Raw genomic sequence first — 15,368 nt, forward strand, 5'->3', positions numbered from 1 at the left:
CCCCCGTGTCCCGTGTTTGGAGGGGGAGGGGCTAGGCGGTTTTATTCCGAGTGTCGGGCGTGGCCGGTGAGTTTCATTATTTTTTTTCCTTTAAAATTTCAACATTTTGGGTCCTTTTTTTATAAAAAATAAATACATGAAAAAGAAATGAAAGAAAAAGAAACCAAACAAAATGATCGAACGACAGTCTCAGGAGAGATGGGTCTGGGGGGGGGGCAGTTTTATATCCTCCCTTCCTCCTAGCTGGGGGAGGGGGGGACACACTCAGAAAATTTAACCCCTCCTTCACCCAATCCAGCTGTGTCCACACACCTGTTTGTGTGTGGGGGGGGGGACGGACGACCAATAGACTATGTAACCCCCTCCTTCCTTTACCCAGCCTGGGTGAGTCACAGGGATTTCTTTTCAGTTTTAAAAAAGGAATACAAAGAACAACAGAAGGAAAGAAAATATCATAAATGGATACTCGTTGGATTTTTATTTTGTACTCAGGAGGGAGTCCAGGGAGCAAGAGAAACTAATTTGTGCTGAAAATGCCCATATTTAAAAAACAGAAAAACCAAAAAAACCCACCCTTCCCTGCTGTATTATATAGTAAACTGCATGGGGAGAAATTTGTTAACTTGTGGAACTGCCCGCAACATGATTTTTCCACCGGAGCACGGTCCGAGATCCTGCAGCTTTATAACCGCACAATACTGGGGTGTCCTTTTAACAAGGACGACGGGCAGACAGGGTTCGATTTACAGGGTACACAAGCTGCAGCCTCCCTCCAATTTTTGTCCCCCGTGCTCACCCCCAAATACAGTTCCCGTGGTTTATTTCTGGGGCCCAGACTGAACAATGGGGCTCCCCTTGAAGTGTTTGGCAGGCTACCATATCCAGGGAAGTTAGGGAAGGGTTTTCTGCAGCTCCCATGTGACACCCCCTTCCCCGTTCATGTCTGGCACCGACCTCTGTTTTACCCCAGTCACCACAGAGCAGAGAGCTTGTACAATTCAGTCTTATTCCCCGTGCTGTTCCCCTCTCTCCCAGCAGGACAGGGGTAAGACCGCGAGGCCAGCCTGGCCCCCGAGGCGATGGATTGGGGAGGTCTCTGGACTCCATGGGAATCTCCTCCCCCACCCAGTGGGCAAAGATGGGTTGGGTTTCGAGCCCACCTGATACCACGCAGAGGGAGATAGATGCTGCAGGGGTGCCAGGCAAAATCTCTTGGGCAAAGCACCAGTGGCAGGGCAGAGTATACCTAGATCATAGCTTCTTAAGCCCAGGGTCGCGCCCGGCCTCCCTGTCGTTGGGGCAGGACGGGAAGGGGAGTCAGACCCCGAAACTGTTATTTACGAGCTGTTGTAACGTGGGGTCGTGGTGCTCACCCAAGTCCAAAACAAATGGGAGCCGTGCAGCCGCTGCTCTCTTTGTATTAAACCCATTTGGGACGTCTTACTGCCGAAAAGAGGAGCTGGATTCCTAAGGAGTTCGGGGTGGAAGAAGTACTGGACTTGGGAGTCAGGACTCCTGGGTTCTCTTCCCAAATCGGAGAGAGGGTATGATCTAGTCAGTGAGTTAGAGCAGCGGGGCTGGAAGCCAGGACTCCTGGGTCCTGTTACCAATTTGGGGGAGGGGGGGAGGCAGGATGATCTAGTGGATTAGATCTGTGGGACTGGGAGTCTAGACTCTCTGTGTTGGGTGGGGAGTGGGGTCTAGTGGTTAGAGCAAAGGACTGGGAGTCAGGACTCCCGGGGTCTGTTCCCAGCTCTGCAAGTGTCTTGCTGTATAACCTTGGGCAGGTCATTTCATCCTGATGTCCCTCTAGTCTCATACCATTCCTCCACCTCCGTGTTTGCGCTGCCTAGCAGTGAAGTATCATTATCAGGCTTCCCTGAGGGACGGGACAGGAGCTGACCCTGCCCTGGGAGCTGGTGAGTGTGGCATAGAGGGGCCCATCTCCCCCAATCCAATGGGGGTGAAGCAGGGCTGCCTGAAAGCACTGTGATCTCTGGCCCGGGGCCCCACAGTCAGCGGGAGAGGAGGGGAAAGGAAAGAAAATCCAGGACCAGAAACCAGTGGGAGCCTCGGAGTCTTACCCCAGCTGAGTCATTACCCCTCCTCCTGCCCCACGCTGGCTGTTCAGGGGCCCACTGTGTGACACGAGTTTGATGGAGCTCAGCCCACCTCCCACCAGGACGAGGCATCAGCCTTCCCACTGGGCACAACAGGCCCCACCTCCGCCCCTTGCTGCCAGGCGTGAAAGAAAGCCAGGTACCTCTGGCCAAGGGACGCTCCTGGGCAGGTTCTTTTATAGCAGCTGCATCCAGCTGACTCTGGGGTTGTGGGAGGGGCTTGCAACAAGCCCCACCTCTTATTTATTTACTTTTCTCATTTTCCCCTAAGTTGGACAACTGATTTGTGGGGGGGGGGGGGGGTTCCTGCAGCGCACAGTGGGGCAGAAAACCAGTCTGATGTGGGGGCAGGTTGGGACCCTCCACATCTGCTAGCACAGATTCTCCTCTCGCTTAAATCGGGAGTCACACTAGTTCAGATCAGTGGAGTGACAGTGGTGTAAGTCAGGAGTATCTGGATCAATGGCATTGCACCAGTGTAAATCAGGAGTGATTCCATTTAGATCAGTGGTGCTACGGTGGTATAAACGAGGGATAACTCTGGATCAGTGGTGTCCGCTGGTGTAAATCAGGAGTAACTTGGTTTAGATGAATGGAATTACTCTGGTTTAGATCACTGGGGTATCATGGGTGTAAAACAGATGTAATTCTGTTTGGATCAATAGCATTACACTGGTGTAAATCAGGAGTATCTTGGTTTAGATCAATGGCGTTACACTGGTTTAGAACATTTAAGTTACATCAGTGTAAATCAGGAGTAACTTGATTTGAATCACTGGAATAAATCAGGAGTAACTGGATTAAAGGTGTAATTGCAAGGAGGGTGGGGTTTATGGGGCTAAATTATGATCTCTTTACACTGCTGTAAATCTGGAGTAACCACAGAAAGGCAGCAAATTGAGGCTGGGCTATTTCTAAGGGAATGGGGTGCCTGATACAATGGGAGCCTGGCACCTAAATCCCTTCAGCTCCTTTGAAAATTCCCAGCCTTAAAACCAATAGATGAACGTATTTATTTTACCTACTGCACAGTTAGCCTAGGGAACTCAATGCCACAGGTTCTCTGAGGCCAAAAGTTTAACATCCTTCAAAACAAGGACTGGATGTTTATACAGATAACTAAACCCAGAATTAGAATATTAAATATCTTTAAAATAACCAAGCGTTTTGGCAGGGCTATAAAACCTCATACTATAGGGCATGACCCAACCTCTGACTATCAGAGGTCAGGAAGGACCTGACCCTAGGGGCCAGCTATACCCTAATTACCCGTAGGGGGCACCTCTTTCTGAATCAGCTATTTATTGGCCTCTGTTGGAGACAAGAGACTGAACTAGAAAGACACTAGGTTTGACCTGACTGTCCATGTGAACCCAATAGAGTGACCCTAGTTTTACCCCAATGGAAACAAGATTAGGGCTTGGCCTGGCAGGATTTGAGAGTGGTCAATAGAACACTGGGTCCTAGTCCCATTTCTCCATCCTTGTTCTTTTTTTCAAAACCTTCCCAAAAAACGAAACAAGACAAATCGTTAACTGTATAAAACCTGGCAAAGCTGTGTGTGCCAATGACCCTATGATAATCTTGGGGCCGATGCAGCAGGGAGCCTACTGAAATACAGAAGGGTGCAGAGAGCGGCTCTTGTATATTACCACTGGAATGAGATTCTTTTAATGCTATTTTATATATAAAAAAGTGTGGAGGGGGGGCAGAGAGAAAAAAACCCAACCAAACAAAGAAAAAAAGTTAATATTAAAATAATAATTTTTTTGTGGTTGCCAAACTTTTTTTTCCTTGTTTAAGTATTTTATCAGATTTGTATATTCAATATTGTAATTTCTGTGTATTTAAAAAAAAATTAAAAAGGGGGGAATGGAATCAGAGGAGAATGTTCTATTTAAAAGTGTATGTTGTATATTAAATCTTAGCAAAAGTGACTCTTAAATGTTTTCCCCTCCTTCTGTGGTGGGGTTTGGAGGTGCTGGTTCGAGCTTCCTAGATTTATAGGGCCACAAAGGGATCGTTCTGATCAGCTAGAGCCAGATTCAAGAGATGCAAATAGTTTTCAGACACTGAAATGTGCCAGTCACACACAGCCCAGAGTGTCCGATTGTTTTATTGCAACACCAACAGGAGATACTTTGCTCTAGAAAAGGAGATATAAGATGTTTCAAGCAGGGCTAAGTTGCAGCTGCCCTTAATGATTTTAAAACTAGAGTAAAATAAAAATAATTGAATATTTCTGCTATTGTTATATATTATATCTATTAGGACACATCAGTGGGAGATGGCATATTATGACAAAGGCCCTTTGTTTTCAGGTTTTATTCTGTTTAAAATGTCCTGGGAATTTATAAATGTTGATGACAGAAATTAAACTGTGCAAAAAATTAACTTCACAATTTTCTGGGTAAATATCAGAGTGAATAGGGGGATGGAGGACAGAAAAAAAAGCAACAACTAGGGAAGAATTTATTTCCTGAACTGCACATTAACAGTAAAGACATATATGCATGTGTGTATCTTCCACTCCACCGCCTTACTTAGACAAACAGCCTGGCATGTCCGCTTCAGCTAATTTGTTTTTAGCATCAGTGCATCTACCAGATGTAATGGGCTGGATTTGCTTAACGTAATCAGTATTTTCATGTACTTGAGCGGTCCAAACGCTGGGTGAAAATCAGTAAAAATGGCATAATAGCTTTTGTAAAAGCTGGGGATTTGTTGGTTGAAAACCAAAAACGAAGGGCCTTAATTATGATTCATTGTAATAAAAATAATCTCAAAATGGAAAAAAACACATTTCAAAATGAAATTTAAAGGCGCCAAATGAAAATTCCCAATCAGTTTTGTCTTGTTTGTTTCCCAGAGCTCTGTGAAAACGTTTGTTTTTCTAACTGGGAATGAAACCAAATTTGAAATGTCAACATTTCCCACCCAATGGAAATTCTGAGTTCCAGGGGGAGAATGTGCTGCTACTTTAGACCTATAGCAACTTCCTCTCTACGTAGCGGGTAGAGCAGTGGACACCAGGAGACTTGGGCTCTGTTCCCAAGTCTGCAGCTGGCCTGCTGGGTAGCTTTGGGAAAGCCACTTGCCTCATTGTGCCTCAGTTTTGCCCCTCTATAAAATGGGGAGAATGGTAGTGCCCTCTTTTTGTAAAGTGCTTTGAGATCTCCAGATGAAAAGAGCTAGCGATTAGCAGGGAGAAGGAATCCAGGGGCTCGACCGCTGTGGCCAAAGAGCTGGGCCAACACTTTGCCAACACTGCTGCTACCTGGTGTTTTTCCTCAAGTCCCCGCTCCTGGAGTCACGACACTCCTGAAATACTGGCATTCGTTTTAACAGGAAAGTGCAGTAAAACAACCCCAAAACGGGGGGGGGGGGGGGGGGGGGGGGGTTTGGGTTTTTAAAAATCTCCTGGTTGGCTGGGAGGGAAACAAACCTCCTGCTGTCAGGACCCAGCTTGTAGGGTCTGAGCCTGTGGCGCTGGCCCCGCTGCGGTTTCACCAGCATGGCAGGTAGGTTGCGGCCCCGGCGAGGGGGCCCAGCCTGTGGGATGGGGGACGGAGCTGCGTGGCCAGCACAAAACCAGCAGCGTCTCTGGCAACAATGAAGGAGGAAGAGGCTCTCGGCTTGGCCCGGAGGAAGGAAAGACTCTGGTTGAGAGGCGGGTTATATAGGGGACAGACTGATTGGCTGGGAGGTGGGTTAGATGGGAAGAGGGGGCTCTGATTGGCTGGGAGGCAGGTTATATGGTGGGACAGAGGCTCTGATTGGCTGGGAGGCTGGTTATATTGGGGAAAGAGGCTCTGATTGGTGGGGAGGCAGGGTCTATGGGAAGAGGGGGCTCTGATTGGCTGGGAGGCGGGCTATATGGGAAGAGGGGGCTCTGATTGGCTGGGAGGCTGGTTATATGGGGGAAAGAGGCTCTGATTGGCTGGGAGGCGGGCTATATGGGAAGAGGGGGCTCTGATTGGCTGGGAGGCTGGTTATATGGGGGAAAGAGGCTCTGATTGGCTGGGAGGCGGGCTATATGGGAAGAGGGGGCTCTGATTGGCTGGGAGGCTGGTTATATGGGGGAAAGAGGCTCTGATTGGCTGGGAGGCAGGCTCTATGGGAAGAGGGGGCTCTGATTGGCTGAGTAATGGGCGACAGCGGCGGGGAGGTGTGGTTTGCTGTGTGATGGGAGATTGGCTGGGGGGCGGGGCTGATAGTGAAAGGGGAGGCTCTCATTGGCTAGGAGACGTTATTCTAGCGTCAGCCAATGAGCATCTTAGCCTCCAGAGCCCCGCCCTCTCCGCCCCCTAAGCCAATCGGGGTTCAGAGGGGGCGGGGCCCGTGCGTGGCTGATCTTCGCCCTGCTGGAGACTTTGAATTTGGGGCCTGAGCCAGGCGGGGCCCGGGCCATGGATCGCCGGGCGGCGGGGTAGGGGCGGCGGGGAGCGGGGCTCCGGGGAGGGGGCAAGGCAGCGGGAGGGTACGTAGCTGGGGGAGCAGAGGCTCTGTGGGTGCGTGGGGGGGCAGGGGGCAGGGGGTGTGGGGGGGCAGAGGCTCTGGGGGGGCAGGGGGGCAGGGGGTGTGGGGGGGCAGAGGCTCTGGGGGGGCAGGGAAGCAATGGGTGTGGGGGGTCCTGAGGCTCTGGGGGGTGAGGCGGCAGGGAAGCAGTGGGTGTGGGGGGGCAGAGGCTCTGGGGGGGCAGGGGGAAGGGAAGCAATGGGTGTGGGGGGGGCAGAGGCTCTGGGGGGGCAGGGGGCAGGGAAGCAATGGGTGTGTGGGGGCAGAGGCTCTGGGGGTGTGTGGGGGCAGGGGGCAGGGGCTGTGGGGGGGCAGAGGCTCGGGGGGTGTGTGGGGGCAGGGGGTGTGGGGGGGCAGAGGCTCTGGGGGGGCAGGGGGTGTGGGGGGGCAGAGGCTCTGGGGGGGCAGGGGGCGGGGAAGCAGTGGGTGTGGGGGGGCAGAGGCTCTGGGGGGGCAGGGAAGCAGTGGGTGTGGGGGGGCAGAGGCTCTGGGGGTGTGGGGGGGCAGGGGGCAGGGAAGCAGGGGGTGTGGGGGGCAGAGGCTCTGGGGGGGCAGGGGGCAGGGAAGCAATGGGTGTGGGGGGTGCAGAGGCTCTGGGGGGGCAGGGGGCAGGGACGCAGTGGGTGTGGGGGGGGGCAGAGGCTCTGGGGGGGCAGGGGGAAGGGAAGCAGTGGGTGTGGGGGTGCAGAGGCTCTGGGGGTGCGTGGGGGCAGGGGGCAGGGAAGCAATGGGTGTGGGGGGGCAGAGGCTCTGGGGGTGTGTGGGGGCAGGGGGCAGGGGGTGTGGGGGTGCAGAGGCTCTGGGGGTGCGTGGGGGCAGGGGGCAGGGAAGCAGTGGGTGTGGGGGGGGCAGAGGCTCTGGGGGTGCAGGGGGCAGGGAAGCAGTGGGTGTGGGGGGGCAGAGGCTCTGGGGGGGCAGGGGGCAGGGAAGCAGTGGGTGTGGGGGGGCACAGGCTCGGGGGGGGCAGGGGGGAGGGAAGAAATGGGTGGGGGGGGAGTGGCTCTGGGGGTGCGTGGGGGGGCAGGGGGCAGGGAAGCAATGGGTGTGGGGGTGCAGAGGCTCTGGGGGTGTGGGGGGGCAGGGCGCAGGGAAGCAATGGGTGGGGGGGAGCAGAGGCTCTGGGGGGTCAGGGGGCAGGGAAGCAGGGGGTGGGGGGGGGCAGAGGCTCTGGGGGTGCTGGGGGGATGGATGGTGGGGGGAGCAGGGAGAGCTAAGTGTCCCAGGATGAACAGGGAGGTGGGTGCAGTGGGGGGAAGAGTTGGGGGGTGGGTGGGGGGCCTGGCACACCGGCAGGGGGAGCGGTTGGCCGGATCTGGGCTGGGCTGCCAGGTCCATGGGGGAGGCTGTTGGGCACTGACCCCTGCCCCGTGTGCCCAGGTCCCTGGGGCCACTCTCTGAGGAGAACTTCCAGCGCCTGGCCGAGGCCGGGGTGCGGAGCCCCGAGTTCACCGCACTCTGCGCCCAGCTGGTGGCGGAGCTCCGAGCCCTCTGCCCCCTGGAGGAGGACGTCAGTCCCACCAGCGGTGAGTTACCTGCAGAGAAATGGGGGTGGGGGGGAGACTGACTGGCCGGGGGTGGCTAGTGGGACACGGGGCTTTCCTCCATGGGCCCTGGTGATGCTGTGACACAGGTAACATGCCTAACACAACCCTGGAGTGACAGGGGAGCTCCACTCCCAGCCGGGTCCTCTGGGTTCGTTATCACTCAATAATTAATCATACCAGCAGCGTCATTCCTCCCTGGGGAGGAAGTGTAGCCCAGTGGTTCCTGCCCTGCCACAGACTCCCTGTGTGACCGTGGCCAAGTCACCTAGCCTCTCTGTGCCTCAGTTTCCCCATCTGTTCAACAGGAATGATAGCTCTGCCCTGCCCCCCAGCAGGGTTGTGAGAATAGATACACTCTAGGGTGCTCAGATGCTATGGTTATGGGGGACACAGGTCTGCCCTAGAGAGAGAGAGGAGTCAACCTGCAGAACTGGCTGCAGCAGGATGTCATGGAGGCAGGTACGCCCCAGTTAGTGATCCAACGTTTTATTACAAGAGTAATCCCATTTCCCCCCACTCCTCCTCCCCCAAGCCAGCCAGTCCCCTGCCCTGGGGCTGGATGGGAGCCCAGCGCCCCATAGGGGGAAAAGGCCTGTGCCCTATTCCGCACCCCCTGCCCTGGGGTGCTCCCTCCTGAGGAGGCTGGGATTAAGAACATAAGAACGGCCACACTGGATAAGACCAAAGGTCCATCCAGCCCAGTATCCTGTCTGCTGACAGTGGCCAGTGCCAGGTGCCCCAGAGGGAGTGAACCGAACAGGCAATGATCAAGTGATCTTTCTCCTGCCATCCAGCTCCACCCTCTGACAGACAGAGGCTGGGGCCACCATTCCTTACCCAGCCTGGCTAATAGCCATTAATGGACCTAACCTCCACGAATTTATCCAGTTCTCTTTTAAACGCTGTTATAGTCCCAGCCTTCACAACCTCCTCAGGAAAGGAGTTCCACAGGTTGACTGTGCGCTGAGTGAAGAAGAACTTCCTTTTATTTGTTTTAAACCTGCTGCCCATTGATTTCTTTGGTGACCCCTAGTTCTAATGGGAACAAGTAAATAACTTTTCCTTATCCACTTTCTCCACATCACTCATGATTTTATAGACCTCTATCATATCCCCCCTTAGTCTCCTCTTTTCCAAGCTGAAAAGTCCCAGCCTCTTTAATCTCGCCTCATATGGGACCCGTTCCAACCCCCTAATCATTTTAGTTGCCCTTCTCTGAACCTTTTCTAATGCCAGTAGATCTTTTCCGAGATGAGGAGACCACATCTGTACGCAGTATTCGAGATGTGGGCGTCCCATGGATTTATAGAAGGGCAATAAGATATTCTCCGTCTTATTCTCTGTCCCTTTTTGAATGATTCCTAACATCCCGTTTGCTTTTTTGACCGCCTCTGCACACTGCATGGACGTCTTCAGAGCACTATCCACGATGACTCCCAGATCTCTTTCCTGATTAGTTGTAGCTAAATTAGCCCCCATCATATTGTATGTATAGTTGGAGTTATTTTTTTTACTTTACATTTATCCACATTAAATTTCATTTGCCATTTTGTTGCCCAGTCACTTAGTTTTGTGAGATCTTTTTGAAGTTCTTCACAGTCTGCTTTGCTCTTAACTATCTTCAGCAGTTTAGTATCATCTGCAAACTTTGCCACCTCACTGTTTACCCCTTTCTCCAGATCATTTATGACTAAGTTGAATAGGATTGGTCCGAGGACTGACCCTTGGGGAACACCACTAGTTACCCCTCTCCATCCTGAAAATTTACCATTTATTCCTACGCTTTGTTCCCTGTCTTTTAACCAGTTCTCAACCCATGAAAGGACCTTCCCTCTTATCCATGACAACTTAATTTACATAACAGCCTTTGGTGAGGGACCTTGTCAAAATCGTTCTGGAAATCTAAGTACACTATGTCCACCGGATCCCCTTGTCCACATGTTTGTTGACCCCTTCAAAGAACTCTAATAGATTAGTAAGACACGATTTCCCTTTACAGAAACCATGTTGACTTTTGCCCAACAGTTTGTTTTTCTATGTGTCTGACAATTTTATTCTTTACTATTGTTTCGACTAATTTGCCCGGTACCGACGTTAGACTTACCGGTCTGTAATTGCTGGGATCACCCCTAGAGCCCTTTTTAAATATTGGCGTTACATTAGCTAACTTCCAGTCACTGGGTACCGAAGCCGATTTAAAGGACAGGTTACAAACCTTAGTTAATAGTTCCGCAACTTCACATTTGAGTTCTTTCAGCACTCTTGGCTGAATGCCGTCCGGTCCCGGTGACTTGTTACTGTCGAGTTTATCAATTAATTCCAAAACCTCCTCTAGTGACATCTCAATCTGTGACAGTTCCTCAGATTTGTCACCTACGAAGGACGGCTCCAGGACACCAAAGGTTGCTCCAGGAGTGGGGTGTTGGCCGGGCGGGGGGGCAGCACGTCGGGGCCCGGGGATTCATCCGTCTCTCCTGTTCCGGTGCAGGCCCTGAAGATGCCGAGACTTTCCAGATTGAGCTGAGCGGGCTGCTGCAGGAGCTGCACTGCCCCTACGCCGCGCTCACCACGGGGGACGTGACTGCCCGGCTGGGCAGCGCCCACAGCTGCCTCCAGCTGCTGTGTAGGTGACAGCAGGAAAGTCAGATGGAGCAGCCTGTGGGGCCTCTGAACGGCAGGGCTGGGAGACAGGACTCCTGGGTCCCATTCCCAACTCTCCCAGAGGAGTGGGGTCTAGTGGTTGGAGGAGGGGGGTAGCTAGGACTCCTGGGTCCTATTCCCGATTCTCCCAGGGGAGTGGAGTCGGGAGAGGGGGGGATCCAGGACTCCTGGGTTCTATCCCAGCTCTGGGAGGGGACTGAAGCATAGAACGCAGGAGTCCTACTAGCCCTGGACCAGATAAAGATCCCCTCTCCAGGACACCCTGGGTAGGGCTGGCCCTGGAGCCCAGAGCGTCCCCACCAGCCGCAGCCAGAAGAGCCCAGTGTCTCTCTCACCCCGTATTCTCTCCCAAGACTTCCTGAGCTCGGAGCTGCAGGCCGCCCGGCTCCTGAGCTGGAAACGCCCCCCTTCGCCGCGGCAGGGAGCGGGGACCGACGCTGCCTGGCGGGAGCTGCAGCTAATCAACCAGGCGCTGGGCAGGCCAGAGCCGGCCCCGACCTGCCCCATCCCCCAGCTCCTGGAGGACATAAAATCCAAGGTGAGGAGTCAGATGTGCCGATTGCTAGGGGAGCTTCAGGGAGCCTGGGGCACAGGGCCTGTCCCCTCTAGGGGGTGCCAGCCCCGATCCGGCACCATGGCGGGGGACCGGCTGGCTCGGGGGGCAGGGAGTGGGGCCTGTCCCCTCTATGGGGTTCCAGCCTCGATCTGGCACCATGGCGGGGGACGGGCTGGTACAGGGGGGCAGGGAGTGGGGCCTGGGGCCTGTCCCTTCTAGGGGGTTCCAGCCCCGATCCGGCACCATGGCGGGGGACCGGCTGGCTCGGGGGGCAGGGAATGGGGCCTGGGGCCTGTCCCTTCTAGGGGGTTCCAGCCCCGATCCGGCACCATGGCGGGGGAACGGCTGGCTCGGGGGGCAGGGAGTGGGGCCTGGGGCCTGTCCCTTCTAGGGGGTTCCAGCCCCGATCTGGCACCATGGCGGGGGACCGGCTGGCTCGGGGGGCAGGGAGTGGGGCCTGGGGCCTGTCCCTTCTAGGGGGTTCCAGCCCCGATCCGGCACCATGGTGGGGGACCGGCTGGCTCGGGGGGCAGGGAATGGGGCACGGGGCCTGTCCCCTCTACGGGGTGCCAGCCCCGATCCAGCACCATGGCTGGGGACCGGCTGGCTCAGGAGGGCAGGGAATGGGGCCTGTCCCCTCTATGGGGTTCCAGCCCCGATCTGGCACCATGGCGGGGGACCGGCTGGTACAGGGGGGCAGGGAGTGGGGCCTGGGGCGTGTCCGCTCTACGGGGTTCCAGCCCTGATCCATCCTCAGGGCAGGGGTTTGGCTGCAGCGCCGAGGCACCAGTGCCGTACAGTGAATAAACAGGGCACCTCAGCTGCAGGACGACAAGCCGCTGTTGGTGTCTCGGGCTGCTGGGCCGTCCCCGTGGTGCAGGGAGCCGCCCGGCAGGTGTCACCTCGCGTCTCCCCGCTGAACTTGCGCTCTCCCTCCTAGGTAGCGGAGGCCCTGTCCGCGCTGCCTGCCGGCCACCAGGAGATGGCGCCGCTGTTGAGGGCGCCGCTGACGGCTCGGCAATGGGTACGGGTGTGGTTCTGCTCCTGGCTCAGGGCCGGCCCTGGATCCCGGCCTGGGCTGCAGCTTTCAAAAGCAGCCAGAGGGAGTTAGGCGCCTGATTGAATCCCAGCCCCTGACCCATCCTGTTTCTGCCAAAGAATCCCGGTGCCTAACCACCCCGCACAGCCCCATTGCATAGAGCTCTTAACAGACCTGGGTTCGATCCCTGGCAGGGAGTGGGGTCGGGCGGGGGGCCGGGAGTCAGGATTCCTGGGTTCCACCCCTGCCTCCCTCTTTGGCTTGGAACAAGTAGCACCCCTCCCCGTGCCTCAGTTTCTCCCCTCAAGGGGGCCAGTGCAGCGGGGCTGGGTGGGGCGTGGCTTTCTGGCGGCCGGTGGCTGAGCGGCTCTCTGTCCCTCCCGGCTAGGAGACGCTGGAGGGGATCCGGCAAGCCCTGTGTGCCGAGTACGAATGCCGCAAGCGCATGATGGTCACACGCTTCAACGTCACCCTGCAGTCCTTCCACTGGTCCGAGAGGGCGAAGGTGAGGGGTCGGGGGCCGGGGGAGTTCCAGTGAGGGGAGGGGACTGGCGCCAGGGAATGGGGCCCGGGGCCGTTCCCCTAGGGGTGCTGGTGCCAGTCCAGCCCCAGGGTAGGGTTGCCAACTTTCTACTTCCACAAAACCGAACCCCCGCCCCCCCCCTCCTCTGAGGCCCCGTCCCTGCTCACCCCATCCTCCCTCGCTCATTTTCACTGGACTGGCTCAAGGGGTTGGGGTGCGAGAGGGGGTTCGGGCTCTGAGCTGGGGGGGGGGGTTCTGGGGTGGGGCCAGAAATGAGGGATGTGGGGTGCAGGAGAGGGTTCCGGGCAGGGGGGTGGAGGGGTTTGGCGTATGGGAGGGGGCTCTAGGCTAGGGCAGGAGGTTGGGATGTGGGAGGAGGTACAGGCTCTGGCTGGGAGTACAGACTCTGGGGTGGGGCTGGCGATGAGGGGTTTGGGGTGCAGGAGGGGGCTCCAGACTGGGATTGAGGGGTTTGGAGGGTGGGAGGGGGATCAGGGCAGGGGGTTGAGGTTCAGGAGGGGGCCTGGGGTGCTTACCTCAAGCAGCTCCCAGAAGCAGCGGCACGTCCCCCCTCCGGCTCCTACGCGGAGGCGCGGCCAGGCGGCCCTGCCTGCTGCCCCATCTGCAGGTGCTGCCCCCTCTGCTCCCGTTGGCTGCGGTTGCCGGCCAATGGGAGCTGCAGAGCTGGCACTAGGGGCGGGGGCAGTGTGCAGAGTCCCCTGGCTGCCCCTATGCGTAGGAGCCGGGGGTGGGGGGGGGGATGTGCCGCTGCTTCTGGGAGCCACACAGAGCCCGGCCAGGCAGACAGCCTGTCTTAGCCCCTCTGTGCCGCCGGCTGGACTTTTAACAGCCTGGTCAGCGGCAGTGACCGGAGTCGCCAGGGTCCTTTTAAACCAGGTACCTGGCAACCCTACCCCAGGGCAGGGGCTGGCTGGCTGGGGGGGATGGGACATGGGGCCTTTCCCCTCTCGGGGGCGCCGGCTCCCGTCTGGAGTTGCTGATGCTGAGGAGGGGCCGGGTCCCAGGGACCCTGTGCCAGGGCTGATGCCATCTAACAGGGAGGGATTCGTCTCCCACAGGCCCAGGGCGCCGCCCTGCTGGCCGCCGTCTCCCCGCTGCGGCAGGCTGAGTCGGTCGCCTCCGGCGTCACCCCGGCCCGGCTGCTGGCCGCCCGCGCGGACGCCTCGCGCATCGTCAGCACCAGCAGCGGCCACTGCCGCCACCGGACCAGCTGCGCCATCAACAAGGTACGGGCAGCGCCCAGGCCAGGGGGGAGACGAACACGCTGCTGGGTCCGGCCACAAACTACTGCCCCGCAGCCCCTCCCCCATGCAGAGCAGCCTGCGGGGGGGGGAGCTTCTCTCCCCCCCCCTTGCTGCCAGGGCATGAGACACCCCCCCCCCCCCTTGCATCACGCCAGGACCACAGACCCAGCAGGGCCGGGCCCTTCCCACCCCCCGTTACCTCCCTTTGGGGGTGGGTGGAGCACGGGGCACTGGGGGTCTCTCTTGCCATTTACCTCTGCTCCTGTTTCCCCCCCCCTCCCCACCTCCGGGCAGGTGCTGATGGGCAGCGTCCCGGACCGAGGGGGCCGCCCCAAGGAGATCGAGCCCCCCATGCCCACCTGGGAGAAGAGGCGCGAGGGGGAGGGAGGCCAGCAGCGCTGGGGCCGACGGAGCAAGAAGAAGAAATGAAGCCTGCGCCGGCTCTGCCGGGAGCTCCCCCCCCACACTGCAGGGGGGCGGGGAGAGCATCTGGGGGGGCAAAGACCCAAGGACTCAGAGCCCAGCTAGGCAGAGTGGGCGGTGGAGGGGAGTTGGGGCTCAGAGGGGCTGCGCCCCCCTACAGCCAAGGGGTGATAGAGCAGCTACTGATCAGAGGCCAGGACGCCTGGGTTCTGGTCCCAGCTCTGGGAGGGGAGTGGGGTTTAGAGTTGGGGGGTGGGGGGGCTGGGAGCCAGGTATCCTGGGTTCTGGTCCCAGCTCTGGGAGGGGAGTGGGGTCTGGTGGCTAGAGCAGAGGGGGCTGGGAGCCAGGACTCCTGGGTTCTGGGAAGGGAAGTGCATGGAGTGCACCATGTTGCACTTAACACATTCCCCAGCAGGGGGTGCTGCAGCTTTTGCTTTGGCAATTGGAATTTGGAGCAGATGGTTTTAGAAGAGGCTGCGGGGAGGGGGCGGGCGGGGGCTCGGGGGCTGGGCGTGGCTTGTTGATTGTCCTTTGTAAACTGAGGCACGAGGCGGTTGCCTTGCTGGCGTGGAGGGGGGGACCCTGTGGGGCTGCGTTCAGGGGCTCTGCAGGGGGCTGGCAGGTTGATCTGTGCTGTTATAAATGTCAGGCTCTGGGCTCAATCGAGGGGTCGGTTTGTACCGTGATCGAAGGGCCCTTCCGAGGGGATTAAAGTGTTG

The 15,368-nt window shown here is 57.3% G+C and overlaps 1 protein-coding gene across 1 annotated transcript; it reads left to right on the forward strand.

Moving 5' to 3' along the window:
• Window positions 1–6,418: 6,418 nt before the first annotated feature.
• FAM98C (family with sequence similarity 98 member C) lies at window positions 6,419–15,352 on the forward strand. The gene is made up of 8 exons (XM_044988865.1): window positions 6,419–6,549; window positions 8,016–8,161; window positions 10,671–10,805; window positions 11,197–11,381; window positions 12,340–12,423; window positions 12,827–12,943; window positions 14,041–14,208; window positions 14,521–15,352. The coding sequence occupies exons 1-8, from the start codon at window positions 6,530–6,532 to the stop codon at window positions 14,653–14,655; spliced, it is 990 nt and encodes a 329-aa protein (XP_044844800.1). The 5' UTR covers window positions 6,419–6,529; the 3' UTR covers window positions 14,656–15,352.
• Window positions 15,353–15,368: the final 16 nt, after the last annotated feature.

Source organism: Mauremys mutica, chromosome 15 (assembly GCF_020497125.1).
Source record: "Mauremys mutica isolate MM-2020 ecotype Southern chromosome 15, ASM2049712v1, whole genome shotgun sequence".
Classification (NCBI taxonomy): domain Eukaryota; kingdom Metazoa; phylum Chordata; order Testudines; family Geoemydidae; genus Mauremys; species Mauremys mutica.

Bases quoted from the DNA above. Each gene is read 5' to 3' on its own strand.
- FAM98C (XM_044988865.1), top strand. From the start codon at position 6,530: ATGGATCGCCGGGCGGCGGG. The intron at 11,382-12,339 runs GTGAGGAGTCAG...TCTCCCTCCTAG, and splicing joins TGGAGGACATAAAATCCAAG to GTAGCGGAGGCCCTGTCCGC. The intron at 12,424-12,826 runs GTACGGGTGTGG...CCTCCCGGCTAG, and splicing joins CGCTGACGGCTCGGCAATGG to GAGACGCTGGAGGGGATCCG.